We start from the raw sequence: 16,536 nt of genomic DNA, 5'->3' as shown, positions 1-16,536 counted from the left end.
CTACTGTATTAGAAACATCATGAAAACCATTAATGTAAACATTCAACAGATTTTGATTTTTCAAAATAGATACTTGGGACAGTTAAAGCAACTACAAAGTCATGACTGTATTTCAAACAAACAACATGGAACAAAAACCTTATTCGATTGAAAAATCAAGCAAAACCCAAGGCTTACTGCTATATAACTAAATTACTAAAATGTAGCTATATTAGAAAACAATTTGCAATTAAAGTTAATTCTGAAACTTCCAGATGAGTTAGCAGAGCATATAGATGCAGTGGTTAACCCCTTGCCTGTGTCTCCCGAACCGCACAAATTCGCCAATTTTGAAATGGAAAAATAAAAATCGCTGTGTCAATTCCTTGAAGCCCAAACTCGTTTCATCCAATGTATATGTAATTTACCATTTTCCCAATAGATTGCGATACTTACAATGTTCAACAGTTTTGCACCATTTGCCGGATTTTCGTAATTTTGCATTTTTTTTTCTAAATATCCATATCATGTTTGCAATATCAGAATCAGACAACAATGAAAAATATTTGCTTGGCTCTTCATGCTCAGATACCAGTATTTCAGCAGAAGAGTATCACTATTCCGAAAGTGAAACTCTTTCATGTCAAACTTGGATGCCGCTATGTTTGAATAACCTTCCTCCAGCAGCGCCAAGATTCCCATTCTAAGAGCCACACATGGGTGCAACAATTGACACTTTTATTTAAAAAAAAAAAAAAAATATTTTGAACTATTATGATAGATTTACCAAACTGTCATCATCAAATTCACTCTATTACAGAAGAGAATGATAGATATGCATAGCAATGCATTGAAAGGCAACATCTGAAGCCAAAATGCCGATCAGAAATTGTGGATGCCTACAAATGACCATGAAATGAAAATATTTCTCTTGCTCCATGTTTTACAGGTATTATTCAGAAGCCCCATGTTTCAATGTTTTGATAAAAAAGACATGTCATGAAATTCCTTTCTTTCGCAAAGTTATGTCCTATGACAGATTTCAAATGATAAGAAATTATCGACTTTTTGTGAACAAAGAAGTCAACCTTAATACACACCCTAATACAAAACTGCTCAAAATTTGGCCCATTCATGTAAAAATCTGAGGAACCAATAATATTGTTGTATTAGTGTATTATACTTATCTCTAAAATTATGTCATTTGATTAGTTTTGCTAGGCTTTAATTAAAGCCTAAAATTGCTGTAATCCATGAAAATATTGAATATAGTAGTCATTTCGTTTGAATTTTTTTAAAATAATCTATTTCTAACATTTTGATGATAATAACGAACAAAATTAAAGAGGGGAAAAAATTTCCATTTTTGGCACGTTTTTCTCAAATACATTCCCACAGGCAAAGGGTTAAGTAGTAAGGAAATTTCGATTTTGCAAGCTGATCAAAATTTTATACACTTGCACTTAACAGATGAACGACTGACTATATGGTGAAATGCCGACGACAATAAGAAGAAAAAAAGAATCTGAAAAATCTACAGTTGAAATGTAGATGGAGGAGAAGGCATACTGAGTATGTTTTGCTATGTCTAGAAAGGAAAATATAGTTTCTACAGAAAATAAAGTCTGGATCCGGATTCAACACTTCAGCGAATTCTAGATCATCAATTTAAATCTAGGAAGATGACATACTATCATGGTAATGTTGAGGCTTCACTTATTGTTTAGGTCAGACAGATAAATGCTAACTTATCACAATCACTCAAAGGCTGAGAAGAGTGATCTTGGTCAACATCAACACTATGTCAATCAATATATTGTCACCACACAGTGCCACCTCTCTAACCAGCAGATGTTTGAATGTGACATACAGGAATACCGAGTCCTGTGAAAAGATGTATAGTTTAGCCTCAATGGCATTCTACCAAAACACTTAAATTTGCCCAAAAGGGGTGTTATTACTTGCTGTGACGTGAAAGTTCACATGAAAGTCTTCTTTTCTCTGGAAAGAAAAAATTTATATGCTCGAGGGAAAGAAGTCCCCCCCCCTCTTTCAAATCCTTTCACGTTATTTCGAGAATAATTCGGTCGGAATGGTGCATGCATGTTTGTGTTCATGGTTGTGGATAAGATGGTTGAACTATATTTACATTTATAGCACATGATTCCTTCAATTTGCTGAGGAAGCAGGTCTTTTAATCAGTATTCTCCATTCCTAAAGAAGTGAAGGAAAGAATTTTTATGTTTTATTTCATTATTTTTGTCTAACTATTCCAAGGTCTAGATATTAAACCACTCAGGACATTGGGTATCTGCATTTCAGATTTTACTGTACTAATGAAAAACTTGAATATGCCAAGAAATTGGCATGCAACATAGCCAACAAGAAATCTGCAGTGTACCATACTAATATATCCTTTGTGACTGGATCTAGATTTGGCAATGTGAACTAGACTGAGCATGCAAGACATAAGCACACTTTACTATTGCATTATTTAATGCTAGCATGTCTTAAAGTGAGAAATTTTTTTTAATTCTGCTTTACTGCAATTATGTATAAATGCAACATGAACACTGAATTACATTAACGTTCAATCCTATCTGCAGTTTCACATAAACCCAGTAATATTCTCACAGAAGTATTACTTGCAGATATATAGACATCAAGCATTCAGTATTCATTTCCTCTGCTCAAAATCAAAAATAAAAAGTTTTCAACAAGATGAATTTAGTAATAAGATAGCTAGATTTCAAAACATGGTTAAGAGTAAAAAAGGGCTTCATTTTCTGTTTCATAATAATAATTAGTTAATTCTCAAAATATTTATAGATAAGCAATTGCATTTTGAAAACAACAATAGTTAAAAGTTCTTAACATACACCAATACATTAAGAAACCACAGAAATTCTTACCATGTCATATCACCAGAGCTTGTAACTATTTGGTTATCATCTAAGAATCGACAACACGACAAATAACCGGTGTGTCCAGGGAGTTCTCGGCTGACACGTACATTACCCTCACGGGTCTTAAGACTATATATAGAGCATATATTATCAAGACCTCCACAAGCCACATAACTACCTGATGGAGCATAGGCACAGGTCATGACCCAACTTGAACGCAAAGGAATAGCATGAACCTAAAGAAATAATTATTTTACAAAAACATACCAACAAAAATTCTGTACCATTAAAGTTCAAAGAATGAATTAAAACTAACCTTATTTGTTGTATAAGCATCCCAAACAATAAGTTTACCATCCTGTGATGCTGATACAAGGTAACTGTAAGAAATTTTATCATTATAAACAGATCACTAACATACTGCATTAAAATTTAAAGTAAACAGAGAAAAAAAATTTTCTTTGGGAAGTTTTACCGTGAATCAGATCCCCAATGCATGGCATATATTTTTGCCAAGTGGCCACGAAGTGTGCGCCGTGTGCGCATTTGAATCCTGCCTACAGGTTCCATATTAGCAGTGGCTTGCACCAATGTTGTGTCACAGGCAGCTTTTCTTGCATCCTAAAAATATTGAAAACAGGATATTTTATTAACTTGATAAATCTCTCACAATTATACAATTAAAAAATTTTGTGTATGGGAAGCACATATTACATTCTGCTAATATTTGTAGGGTAACTAAACATTCTTTTCCTGCAGTATAACACTGAATGCAAAAACCTTTGCTAATTTTTGTGAAGGTATGAGAAGTCAGCCATATCTATAAAAATCAGAATCGTATAATAATCAAGTTTTTTTTAATAAAAGATTGAATACAGACAAATATTCATGAATACAGTTAACAGTGATACTGCACCTTTCCAAATCAAAGTCAAATGATGGCCTGTCAAATTAACCTTTTGGTACAAAAAAACTAGCCATGGTTATACATTCATGGTACGAGAAAGTTTTCCACAAGAATGGTTGCACTGTTTGGCAGAGTAAGCAACAAAAACGTGTTTTGCTGCATTCATTTTAGGCATGCAACATTTTCAATAATGAAAAGTTACGATCTCTGCTCAATATCATCAAGAAAGCAAAGCCACCTCTTTCTTAAAAAAAAAAAAAAAAAAAATCATGTACACCATGTTTTCTGATTGCCAAGGAATTTTGTTAGTAGACTGCATGGAATGAGGGACAACAATCAACACTATAGCTTTCTGAGAGACATTGAAAAAATTACAGCACGAGATATACAAAAGGGATGGACTACTCACTTAAGAAAACATGTGAATGTACTGGTTATCTGTACCTAAGCAGTCTCGGCCATGGAGGTATGAAAACACGAAGCCTAGCAGTTTAACTTCTCCAGCTCCGACATACCTCGAGATGAAACACTGGCCCAGTCTGGGTTAAGTCTTATGTTAGACCCAGAGCAAGCATCAGACACCCCACATAAGTACTGGCGGACAGTGTTGCCAAAACTTTTTCAACTGAAGTAGCAAAAGAAGACTTAAAGAGTCGCTAACTGTCTATTGGTTCTGTAAGGTAAAGGCTGTATTCGATTCTCAGTTATTTTAATTATGTATCTTAGCTTTAAAGAAAATTTAAAACTTATATTGCTCATCTTCAATTATTTAAATATCCATTTCATCCATTTCTTTCATGATGCATTTTCATTTAATTTGGGTTTATATTTTAAAATTAATTTGTGCATATCCATTAACCCCTTCGAACCGACTGTCACGTCTACGTGCCAGCAACGAACACACTCAGTTCCCGACCGACACGCAGGCGTGCCAGAGCATTTTCCCGTTCAGCCCCGACTGTCACATATTTGTGCCAGTGTCCTAGAATGTTTTAAAAACTATAATTTCTGCCACAAGATGGCACTGTATGTCCATATGGTTTCAGATACATGTACATTAGACCTTCTACTCGAAATGAGAGAAGCACGACTCACATACACGTGTTTTTGATTATATAAACAAAAGGGGAAATAAATGTTTCCGAATGGCGTGATTTATGACATCTCTTTAAATTCGCACGTGGTAGTTGTTTATTGTAAGTAGAGAAGTTTTATTTTCGCTAAAGCGTTGGGTATTTCGGTTTGCAGTTCAGTTTTTAGAAAATAATTAGATCTTGTTAGAAGTGAATTCTTTCTGTTTTTACCGTTGCAGTGTCGAAGCGTCGAAAATGTTTAACAGAGCATGAAATAGCAGAAATGATGCAAAATATTTCAGATATTGATTCTGAAACAGATTCTGACAGTAGTGATAGTGATACTATGAGATATTCTCATCATAAAGAATCTGGCGAATCTAATGATGATGAGGACATTTTGGACATCTGTATGCCGAGTACATCAGCATACAGATGTCCGAAATGTCCTCATCATCATTAATCCTTAATTAATGTCATCATCATCAATGTCGTTATTACGAGTGCAAGGATGCATTTAAACAAGAAATAAGGTAATTAAAGTATATATAAAAATACCTATAAAGCATAAGCCGTTTAAATACTCTATCGAGCATTATTAAACAATGCGTTGATACTTCGGAAATTTCGTGGATTTAGGCTTAATAGCAAAAAAAGCCCCCGGCCCTGGACAGATGCTCGCGTAAGACACTGCCAGCCTCCGCGATAAGCACGCGTTTGCGCTACCTGGCGCGAAGGGGTTAAGAGATTCCTCGTGTTTAGATTGTTAGCACTTTTGTAATAAATTTTGCGAGTTGGCAGTTTTTTTTTTTTTTTACTTAACTGTGAACATTTTCATGGAGAAATGCTTTTCAGTGAGTTTTTCACTCTGTGTGGTGGCTTTATTTCAGATTTTGATTACTAAAGAAAGCCTTGTTCTTTCACTGTTAAATTTATTTGTGTTGTTTAGAAAAATGGGTACTCTTCTGTTTTGTGGGCCGTAAAAAATTGCAGCGAAAATGTATGCGCAAAAGCACCAAATATAGCAAACGCGCCCATTTAACAGCATGCTAAATCTAGCGTACGTGCAAATTTCAGATTGCGTGCAAATTTCAGATAAGTTTATATAGTTCTATATTTCTTAAGATGCCATTGAAACACTAGTTTAATTTTTAAATCCTTTTCTGATATCCTATGGATTTAACAATTTGGGAATTGCCCATGATGAAAAGTCGGCAATAGAATTTTGGGTGAAGTGCAGAATCACTCACTGCTTGATGCGTTTTTAAGAATTGCACATACTCGGTATCCATGTGCACATCGACCTATTTTCACTTAAAAAAAAACCCCGAATTGCACAAAAATGGCACTGCGCACCCCCTTGACTTTATCTATGTACACATCAACCTATTTTCATTTAAAAAGTAAAACCCAATTGTTTTTACCCTTGTAAAAAGCGACAAACAAATAAGTGAGCGATTCTGCACTTCTGAATATTTTCAAAGAAAAGGCATCATTCATTATAGAAAATTACGTTTGAACAACCAACAAGATGAAATTATGCTTTAGCGATAAGTCGGTAGCGAAATAGCGATGCAGGCATCCATTCAGTTATGTTTCGCAATTTTTATATAAATTATAATAATGATCTGAAATAGTTATTTACTCTCATGCTTCCATTCAGTCATGTTTAGCTTTTTTCATATAAATTATAATAATAAAAAGGTATTATATGAAATTAACTTTTCATCTAAATTAAAACATCAATCTTAGATAGTTATTTACTATTATACTTCCTTTCTTGCCGCAATTATTTTTGGCAGAATTGGCATCAACAATAGTTTGGCAATTTTTTACGGCCCTTGAAACCGAATAGGACCAAAAAATGTGTTCCTTTGATTTTTAAGTCATTTCCATTCCTTAGTTCTTAGCAGCATTATAATCAGGAGAATGAATTTTATTTCTTTCTCTGCTTTGGTACCCAATATATGGCACGTAAGCAGCATGTTCTTTTGTTGGATTCTTTATCACCATAGAACTGGAGGAGACTGACTTAAACTCACGGGGGACAAGTGGGAGAAGGCAAGAGGTCTCGAAGCAATTTTTTTTCCTTTCTTTCCCACTTTTTTCATCTTCCACCTAGTCTTCCAATTGTGGTATCAGAGCCGATTTTGGGCTTCTGGAGAATCGCGAATTTCGGAGCATTTTTGCGCATGCTCAGTATGTACTTTAAATGGAGAATTTCCAATTCGTGTAGATGGTAATATAGTTATTTCAAACAATCCTTTGAGAATTTGTCACTTTTCGTTCTTCAACGGAGCCTAGCAGAGTGGATTATTTCTTTTCATGTAAATTAATTTTTCTTTATACAAATTTTTACGGATACTTACAATGGCTTCCAATGATATTAGTATTGTTGAAAAAGTGAATGAATGCATGTTGACTGAATACTCTGAAAGATTTTTTTGCTATGTTACCTGCTTTAGGAAAGAAAGCTGTGTTGTAATGGTGCATGAAAGAGGGGTTGACTAGATTATCGTATGCATGTCCAAAATGTGCATAAAGTTCGAAATTTAGAGAAAGAAAGGATAAAAAGGCAATAAATGGTGGTTTTGTAGGAATCAGTCTGGTGCGAAAAGGAAAGACATGAAGTGTATAGGAGTGTAATGGGTCTTGGTATGGTTTGAGTAACTTGGATATGTTTAAGTTTTGTTAGTGATGGGAAAGTGGTTTGGAAGCTGCTCTCAGAAATATGCAATTGAAGACCAGAATGTTTCTAATCACACGGTAGTTGACTGGTATAATTTCTGTACGGAAATATGTATTCATGTTATGATGAGAGATAGTTGAAAGATTAAAGGAGTGGGTAAGATTTTTAAGGTTGATGAAAGTACGTTTGGGAAGATGAAGTATTAAACAGGCAGGCCTGTGAAAGGAAGATGGGTGTTTGGAGGAACTGAAAGAGATGTGTACATATGCTTTTTAGGAGTGGTTCCGAATCAAATGAGTGACTGGCACCATAATTATTTCCGACTATTGGACTTCATATAAACGTTTGGAAGATTAAGGATTTCGGCATTTAGAGGTAAACCACGGTTTGACATACGTGTGCTCGTTAACAGGTCAGCATACTAACAACATTGAGGGTGTGTGGGGAAGGAATCTAACATTTTTTTGGAAATACTACGAATCAAACTGAAGAAATGTTCGATTCATTTCTAAAAGTTTATGTGCAGAAAACGACATGATTACTCCATTAAGAAAGATCTATTTAAAGTATTTTTTGCCGATGTTGCAAAAATTTATTCCCCCACTTTACGAGATCCAAAGCTCGACTAAGAATTTTATGAAGACAATGTTTCAGACATCGATATACCCGGGCGCTTGATGGCAAACCGCATTGAGTTGATCAATGTTAACGAATTTCGCTTACTGCGCATGCTCAATGGTGTACCGCTGGCGTGGGAGAAAATACTTGCGACTAAGCATAAGCAACCGTACACAAGCCTGTTCGTCATGTAGGTCTTATCAACTGTTTACAACTGCAACAGTCTATTTTATTTACTTACAATAATTTATTTGACCTTTAATTCAGTAATTTAAACTAGATTTAATCCTTAATTTGTTAAAGTATATATGAATGGAACGTATGGTAAATACTCAATTGTTTTTATTCCTCAGAAGTATAATCAGCTAATATATCTTGTAATGTTTCCTGTTCTGTAATCCTTTTTAAAAGAAAATTTGGGTATTTTACAATCGACATTTACACTCCAAGTAATGAAGCAAACATGACATGTTTTAAAACCTCGAACTGTTTACGGCCAAGTTAACACAATATCAACCATATGCTGTATTTATCTTCTATTAAAATTGCGCCAAATTCTCTTTTGGGCATGCGCTGTAAGCGAAATTCGTTTAACATTGATCAACTCAATGTGCGGTTTGCCATTACGCTACCCGGGCCACATTAATGATAATTTTAAGAAATAAAAGGGGGGGAGATTTTAGGATACAGTCTTTTTTTACATTAAGTGAAAGTATTTTAATTTTTCAGTGTTTTGTAACGATTTTAAGTGTTTGAAACTTACTATGTTTTTGACACTATTTTCAGTTTTTAAAATTATGTTTTTGGAAGGATTGGATTTTTTTTTTTTTTTTTTTTTTTGGGGAAGTATTTTAATTTTTCAGGATTTTGTAACAATTTCAAGTTTTTGAACCTTACTACATATTCTTAACGATTTTTGGTTTTTTAAATTATTATGCTTTTTTTAAAGGATTTTCAGTTTTTAAAATTTTGCTTCAACTGTTATTTTGTATTTATTTTACTTGTTCACCATTATAAATGTCGCCCCTTGCATAGCGTCTTTTGGTGCTCCAGCAGAAAAGAAGCGAAAGCGGGCCAAGTTGGCGATTTTTGAAAAATGTGCCAAGCTGTGGGTCATTTTTCACTTCCCCATTTATTGTTCTTTCAGTGGCAGAACTATTACATAAAAACATTCATGTAACGGTATATAAAAACATTTTGATTTCTTAGAGAAAAAATATTAGCCATTCTAAAAAATAGGAAAACTGTTTAAATGTTAGTTTCCTTTTATTAAAAAATAAAATGGCAAGCTATCGTTGTAGAATAATTGATTTTTTTATTTTGTTTATTTATGTTAAAAAATAAATTTTCAAATATCTAGGAAGGGCTGGTTGTGGAGCTCATTAAATGAATCCAGTATACTTTGTGGTTGATCTTTACAATATGGTAACTGGTAATTTGGCGACATTTTGGAGGCGATAAAGCTTACTACCTGGGACTTTGGTAATAATGTGAGCAGTACTCAGTTCCGATTACGCATTATTTTGTGTGAGGGAAATGAGAGATCATGGGATATGTCATGTGATATTAATGGACGAATTACGGTTCTTTAATCGGAAAAGGGGGGGAAATCGGGAAAAAATCTGGAAATTTTGTATTTGGCTTTATTCTGTGTTGTGTGAAACAGTCTTGGTTAATTTTTGGATCCCATGGCCGTAACTAAAGTGAATTCGAAATGGGTATTTAGTGGTATTAAAAAGGGTAGTAATAAATGTTTGTTTAAGGTTGTGCGAGATAGACATAAGGATAGAAGAAAAGTTTATCGGACACGTAATCAAGATTCTGAAGAAAATTAGGTAACTTAGTATTTTTAATTATTTGAGGATATTATTTTTATGCATTGTTCTAAATGTAAGGTGGAAAGGAATTTGGTATTATTGGGAAAATTGTTATTAGCAATGATTTAGTTTAAAGTAATTAGGATTGTAAGCTAATTTTTATTAATTAAATATATGTGCTCATTTATATTTTAAGTAGTGTTTTTGAATTTAATTATATTTTAATGAAATGATAGTTATTTTGTGAATTTTATGTTTGTAGGAATTTGGTATACGTTTTAGTTGAAGTAAACGTGCATGGAAATAATTTAAATATCTGACACTAAGTATTTGTAATGGTTCGGTATGAATTCGTTGGTGACGTTTATAATATAATTGTTTTTGGTAAAGTTGAAGGTTGCGGTATGAATTCGTTGGTGATGTGTATAACGTAATAGATGATTTAGAGGTAAAAGTTTTTGGATATTTTATTTATTTTAATAATAGAAATAATAACATAAAATTATTATTTCTATTATTTTATAATAATAGAAATAATATTATAAAATAATATTATAATAGAAATATTATATATAATAAAATAATTATTATAATAGAAATAATAATTTTATGTTTGTAGGAATTTGGTTTATAGGAATTTGGTAAAGTTGAAGGTTGCGGTATGAATTCGTTGGTGACGTGTATAATGTAATAGATGATTTAGAGGTAAAAGTTTTTGGATATTTTATTTATTTTATATGTGGAAATGTTCATATTTGGAAAGGGTAAATACTTTTTCGCGATCAGGTAATTTCATATATGTTCTTTTTACCGGGTTTAAAGATTGAGAAAATTGTCATGTATTTTCGTGAAATTTTTCTAATTTATGAGAAAAAAGCAGTGTACATGGATATAGTGAAGAGTGTGCGCAATGCCATTTTTGTGCAATTCTGGGATGTTTTTTTAATTAAAAATAAGTCGGTGTGTACATGGTTTATGTGTATGTGTTGCATAAGGAGTATGGTATTGTGCACTTTTTCCCAATTTTGCAGTGAATATTTGTCATGATTAAGCAGTTTTGTTTGATAAAATTTCTAGCATAAGTGTAATTCAACTAGTAGATTGTTGGAAGAAGTGTTCAGTAGATAAAAAGAAAAGAAACATGTCTTTACTTCGTGAAGACAAAATGGCAGCGGGGAAAAAAAAATAGAGGGTTGCTGTAGGAGAGTTGGTTGCCAAATTTTCGCCAAAAACTCCCCAAGTTACCATAATGTAAAGATCAACCTACTTTGTTTTTCTTGACATTTCAGGATTTTAGCTAGAAGGAATGAATAAGTAATAATTTTAATCCCAACACAAATGTCCAATGTAAATTTAAAAGTATTTACATCCTTTTCATACTTTTTTTAACTTAAAAATTGTAAGAGATGATGCATTTAAAAAAAGGAGATGTAGGCATGCACCCTAATGTAGTATATCAAAACACCTTCCACTAAGTGATATAAAATTCAAATGATTTGGCTTATTTATGAATAGAAGTACCAAAATAAGAACATATATAGTATTTATTTATATACTAGTTGATAATGTTCCTGCTTCATATCTGTAATTTTTATTTCATGCATCTATGCATATTGTATTTTTTATGCTTGAAAATAACTAAAATTTTTGCTTTATGCTAATTCTAGGTTAATAATTCCATATGGAATTGTTATTGCAAATTCTAGGCCCTGAAATTTCAGAATTTGTCTTGTGAATTTCTGCCTCTACTTCCATTCTGATCTTGTTATGGAAGATGCCAACATATAGATAAATGACAGCTATCTTATAAAATGAAAAAGAAAAATCTTAAAACTTGCTTCAACTGTTATTTTGTTTAGATAAATATTTAACTATTTATATTAATTTTAATGGTTTTTTATCCTTTTAACACTACTTGCAATTTTCTCCCTACACAGATGGTATATTACAATTACTTCTATTTGTTACAAGACTTAATGTAAGTTTACTTGCAATGCATTAACATGCAGAAATAACTGCACTGAGCAAGAGTTCTCGGTAGTTGTTCCTGGATTCTATTTTCCACAGTAAAATGTTTTAGTAATTTCTTCATGGGTAACACATATATGGAATATCTTTAAGAAAATATTTCATAAAGACATACATCTGTTATATGTACTTTTGAAACAATCTAATCCTTATTTCTATAGTTTTAAAACATGGATCAAAAAGAGAAAAGTGCAGAATCACTCACTGCTTGGCATGTTTTGAAGAATTGCACAAACTTGGTATTCATGTACACATCGATTTATTTTCACTTAAAAAAAATATCAGAGAATTGCACAAATTCGACAGTGCGCACTACCTTGACTTTCTCCATGTACACATCGATGTATTTTCACTTAAAAAGTCAAAAGAAATTCAAAAAAATCCAATTCTTCTTACTCTTGTAAAAAGTGCCAAACATAACGCGCCAAATAAGTGGGCAATTCTGCACTTCACAAGACTTTTTTGTGAGAGGGCATATAAAACAGTCAATGTACTTTTTCTATTACAGTTATATACATATATATATAATAACAATTTAATTTATACTTCTCATCTCATTATAAATAGCTTTATCTACTACATTATTTTTCTCTAGAAAGGATTTTTATTTAGTGAAACATGGGTAACAATAAATCGTAACTACATGCAAGCAGAATCACAATTAGTTGCAATTATGTACAGAAGTGTTCAAAATTATGCAATATGTTTTAAGCTGCCAATTTCTTATTATGCTTGAGAAAACCAAATGTTTATGTGCATCAGCCCAATTTAAGTTAAATCCAGATTTACAAAATATACTCACCCGAATGGTATTCTTAAGGGTTTCAGCTTCTTGGCGAAGACTGTCTAATTCATTCATATTGGAAGTTAAATATGATACCTGAAAGAATTAAAACATTTTAATAATGCCAAAAAACTAATGGATTTTACGTGACGAGAGATAAATCAGTGAGAAAAAAATTAGATAAATCATTTTTGTCTTCCAACTCGAATAGGTTTAATCCTAGTATCCGGTGCATAAAGAATAATTGCACATTAATATTTTAAATACTTTTAAAGCATTATCAGAACTGCATAATGTAATTAAAAAAAGGTATTTTCAATACCAACTTGTACTTCATGATATATTCTAGACTAAACAAAAAACTGAAAACTGCAGTAACTACTTTTACATTTCTCAATTTATTACTCGGAGAGAATTAAATAAGATATTTAATTTGGTTGATTATAGCAAAGCACACTAGGGCTATCTGCCTAAGAGGAGGGATGCCTTCATGGAGGACTTTCTAAGCGAAACTAGCTTATATACACATTAAAGATGCAGAAAACCATGAAAATGGCCATGCAGCCAGCCCATTCACCTGGAATTGTACACAGGTCAGAACCGCTCAGCTGCTGGTGGGCCAGAATTAAGAATTTAGTAAATTAATAAATTACAATTCAACATGTGAATACTTACATAATACATTACATATTTAAATCGCCTGATAGTTTTAGTAACTTCAGTTAAATGCAGAATAAAATGGTGTTCATTGATAAACATATATATATAGCATATCACTTAAATACGCTGTATCACTTCTCAGGAAATAGGTAACTAATAAATTGTGCATTAGAAAATTAAAATTATTTACACCACGTAACTTACATAGATAACGTAACTTGGCTGTATTATGATCTATTCTAATCAGAGTTCTGAATTTTATAAAATAAAATATTTAAAAGACATACATAACATGCTACTGTAAATTAAGAACTGGGTAAAAACTGCTCCCAATTATCACAACAAACTGCTCAACGCGCAACTTGAAATATAAATACGGAAACATTTATACTTATTTCATATACTCAAAAACGCGAATTTTTAAATACCCGAATGCCCCTTTATATGGTAATGTGCTTAAGTGAGTACAGTACTAAAGATTTCTCTCAATGAATTTTAGTAAACATTCAGTGAAATTCAAATAAACTGATTATGTAGAACTCTAAAACTTCTACGGAAACCATTAAAAATAAGTAAAAACATTTACTCTTTAGAAAACTTCTTGAAAGACAAAAAATCGCAAAAAGAGGGTTCAACAATCAACACAGTTTAGGCTTAGGTTTACAACAATTCATATAATAATTCTACTCAAAAATTAACTGATAGAAGTGTATAAGACTTTGTAAAGCACTTCATTTGTTTCAAAATAATAAGACCACCATTTATAGTTATGCAATGAAATTCAAAACACCTACAAGCGTATTTATAAGCCTAGCTGTCAAATGTTCGATGGGAAAACTCTACAATTTAAGATATAAAAAAAGATATGCACACAGTAATCGCACTTTTTTTACAAATATGATCAAAAGAGATAAAGCCGTTTATAAAACTATGTATAAAACTTAGGTCTTATGAATACTGTAATCATGCACATCGATGGACTCAAAACGAAAAGTTATTTAATAATGACAGAATTTATATATGTTATTAAAAAATTATAATAACGAAAATGATTTTATACTACGAACACATTAACAAATTCCTACCTGTTGCGAGAGTGCTGGAGAAATCAAATTTTCTTTTAAGATGTTAAAAGTTAACACCGGCCGATCCGCCAGAGAGGGTATGATATCTGTCCCTGGCGGCTCCGCTATTGAACCGATATATGCTGCATTGAAGTAGTCTTATTAAAACAATTGCATTCACCTCAAACTAATATTAGTTTTTTCACACAAAATATGTATAGAAAATTCTACAATGCACACTCTGATTAAAAATAATTTGTATGCTTTGCAAGAAAGTAACTTTACTCCCTAATTCCACGCATTCCAAACTCTTTTAGAGGGTGCGGTTCTCCTGCTCGCATTAATGGAACCCCGTAGCAAAAGGAGGTACTAAGTCTAGCGCATGAGCAGTGACTACGGCCATTTAAACGCCATATTAGCTTGTGATCGTTGTGGTTGTTAAGTGTTACATAAAAAGAAACAGCATTTACGAAAAGTTTTGTTTGTTCGAAAATTGGATAATTATGTATCGATTTTACCGTGTTTGTGTGGGCCATTGGATCACTTCGAATGCAGGTAGGAATTCTCTTATTTCTACATTAAATACCACGACTATCGCCGCTAGGGAAAATTCTTATGATACTATTCGGCCACGTAGAGCGATACTTTACGTTCCAGGACATGACAGAAGAAAAATAGAAAAGTTGCATAGCCTTAAACTAGACTGCGCTGTACTTGATTGCGAAGATGGCGTTGCTGTTAACAAGAAATCTGAAGCTCGACGTGTAATAAGTGAAATTGCTTCCACTCATAATTTTGGTAAAACTGAATTTGCAGTCAGAATTAACTCTCTCGACAGTGGTTTAGCAGGTGACGATTTGGATGAGATTTTGACATCTAAGAAAATTCCTGATACATTAATGGTGCCAAAAGTAGATAGTGTAAAGCATGTAGAGTGGATAAATGACACACTTAAAGTGCATTGGAAGTCACTAAATCTTCAGAATAAAATAAGCCTTATACTTTTCATTGAAACTGCCAAAGGTTTATTAGATCTGAGAAAGATATGTGAAAGAGCAGTTAACCTTTCCCAAGATAGTATATTTAGATTCGAGGGTCTTGTGTTTGGATCAGATGATTTCTGCGCTGATATTGGTGCTACACGTAGCGAAGATGCTGTAGAAGTTCTTACTGCAAGACAGATTATTGTTTTTACGTCAAAAGCTTTTAGGCTTCAAGCGATAGACATGGTGTACATTAATTATAAAGATCTGATTGGTCTAGCTAAATCTGCTAAAGAAGGCGCAGACATGGGCTTCACTGGGAAGCAAGTTATTCATCCAAGCCAAGTGACTGTTGTACAAAAAGCTTTTTATCCATCTCCTGAGAAAATTGCATGGGCCAAAGAACTGATAACACTATTTAAGCGACATCAGAAGGACGGTAAAGGAGCATTTAACTTCCGTGGTTCCATGATTGATAAACCTCTGTTATTGCAAGCTGAGAATATCGTAAAAGTAACAGAATCTCTCGATGAATAACTAAATTTATATAGTTTTCCTTATACATCCTGTAAAATGTATTTTTGCATCATATTGTAGAAAATCTGGGGAAAATATTTTATTACTTACATAATTTTAAGAAGAGTTTTGATATTTTTAATAAATATTTTAATACTTATGGTTCATGAAACTACTGCTCCTTTAAAATTACTTTAAAGATAATTGCATCATTTATAGGTAATGCAAATAATTTCGGTTTTTAGAGCAAGGTAAACAAAACCAACGATTGACTTCTTTTGCAAAAAGATGAAAATCGGACCTCAATTTATTAGTCCTAAAAGAAAATGATTGTAAGACTAGACTAAAAACTGTAATTAACTTAAGTTCTATAAATAGGCGAAATATTTACAAATGAACAGCTAAAGCACTGAATTAAAGTTATTTTACATGGCAGCTGTACAGAACTCGTGTAATCCTGCAACTAATACCATAGCTTCTAATTAACTAGGACGCATTTTCATGTGAATGTT

General features: G+C 32.6%; 2 protein-coding genes across 3 annotated transcripts in view; one reads left to right on the top strand and one right to left on the bottom strand.

Moving 5' to 3' along the window:
• Positions 1–15,179, bottom strand: part of Gbeta13F (guanine nucleotide-binding protein subunit beta-1) — a 48,255-nt gene extending 33,076 nt beyond the window's left edge. Inside the window, exons 1-5 of one of the 2 annotated variants that reach the window (XM_085813629.1) lie at positions 15,044–15,179; positions 12,820–12,897; positions 3,361–3,506; positions 3,202–3,265; positions 2,892–3,121 (exon numbers count right to left, since the gene is read on the bottom strand). In XM_085813629.1, the coding sequence (XP_085669755.1) occupies positions 2,892–3,121; positions 3,202–3,265; positions 3,361–3,506; positions 12,820–12,897; positions 15,044–15,061 (536 nt within the window). In that variant the 5' untranslated portion in view covers positions 15,062–15,179. Of the gene's footprint in view, positions 1–2,891; positions 3,122–3,201; positions 3,266–3,360; positions 3,507–12,819; positions 12,898–14,546; positions 14,881–15,043 lie in introns of those variants that run through there. The other variant, XM_035367384.2, reaches the window with a different exon arrangement.
• LOC118196024 (citramalyl-CoA lyase, mitochondrial-like) lies at positions 14,923–16,184 on the top strand. The gene has a single exon (XM_035367385.2). The coding sequence runs from the start codon at positions 15,029–15,031 to the stop codon at positions 16,043–16,045; it is 1,017 nt and encodes a 338-aa protein (XP_035223276.1). The 5' UTR covers positions 14,923–15,028; the 3' UTR covers positions 16,046–16,184.
• The last annotated feature ends 352 nt before the right edge of the window (positions 16,185–16,536 follow it).

Source organism: Stegodyphus dumicola, chromosome 3, assembly GCF_044657685.1.
Source record: "Stegodyphus dumicola isolate Sdum_Otavi_A_Nest chromosome 3, ASM4465768v1".
NCBI lineage: Eukaryota > Metazoa > Arthropoda > Arachnida > Araneae > Eresidae > Stegodyphus > Stegodyphus dumicola.
The sequence above is the reverse complement of the archived record's forward strand: the minus strand, read 5'-3'. Positions and strand labels throughout refer to the sequence as shown.

Excerpts from the sequence above, each read along its gene's own strand:
- LOC118196024 (XM_035367385.2), top strand. The coding sequence starts at position 15,029 with ATGTATCGATTTTACCGTGTTTGTGTGGGCCATTGGATCACTTCGAAT.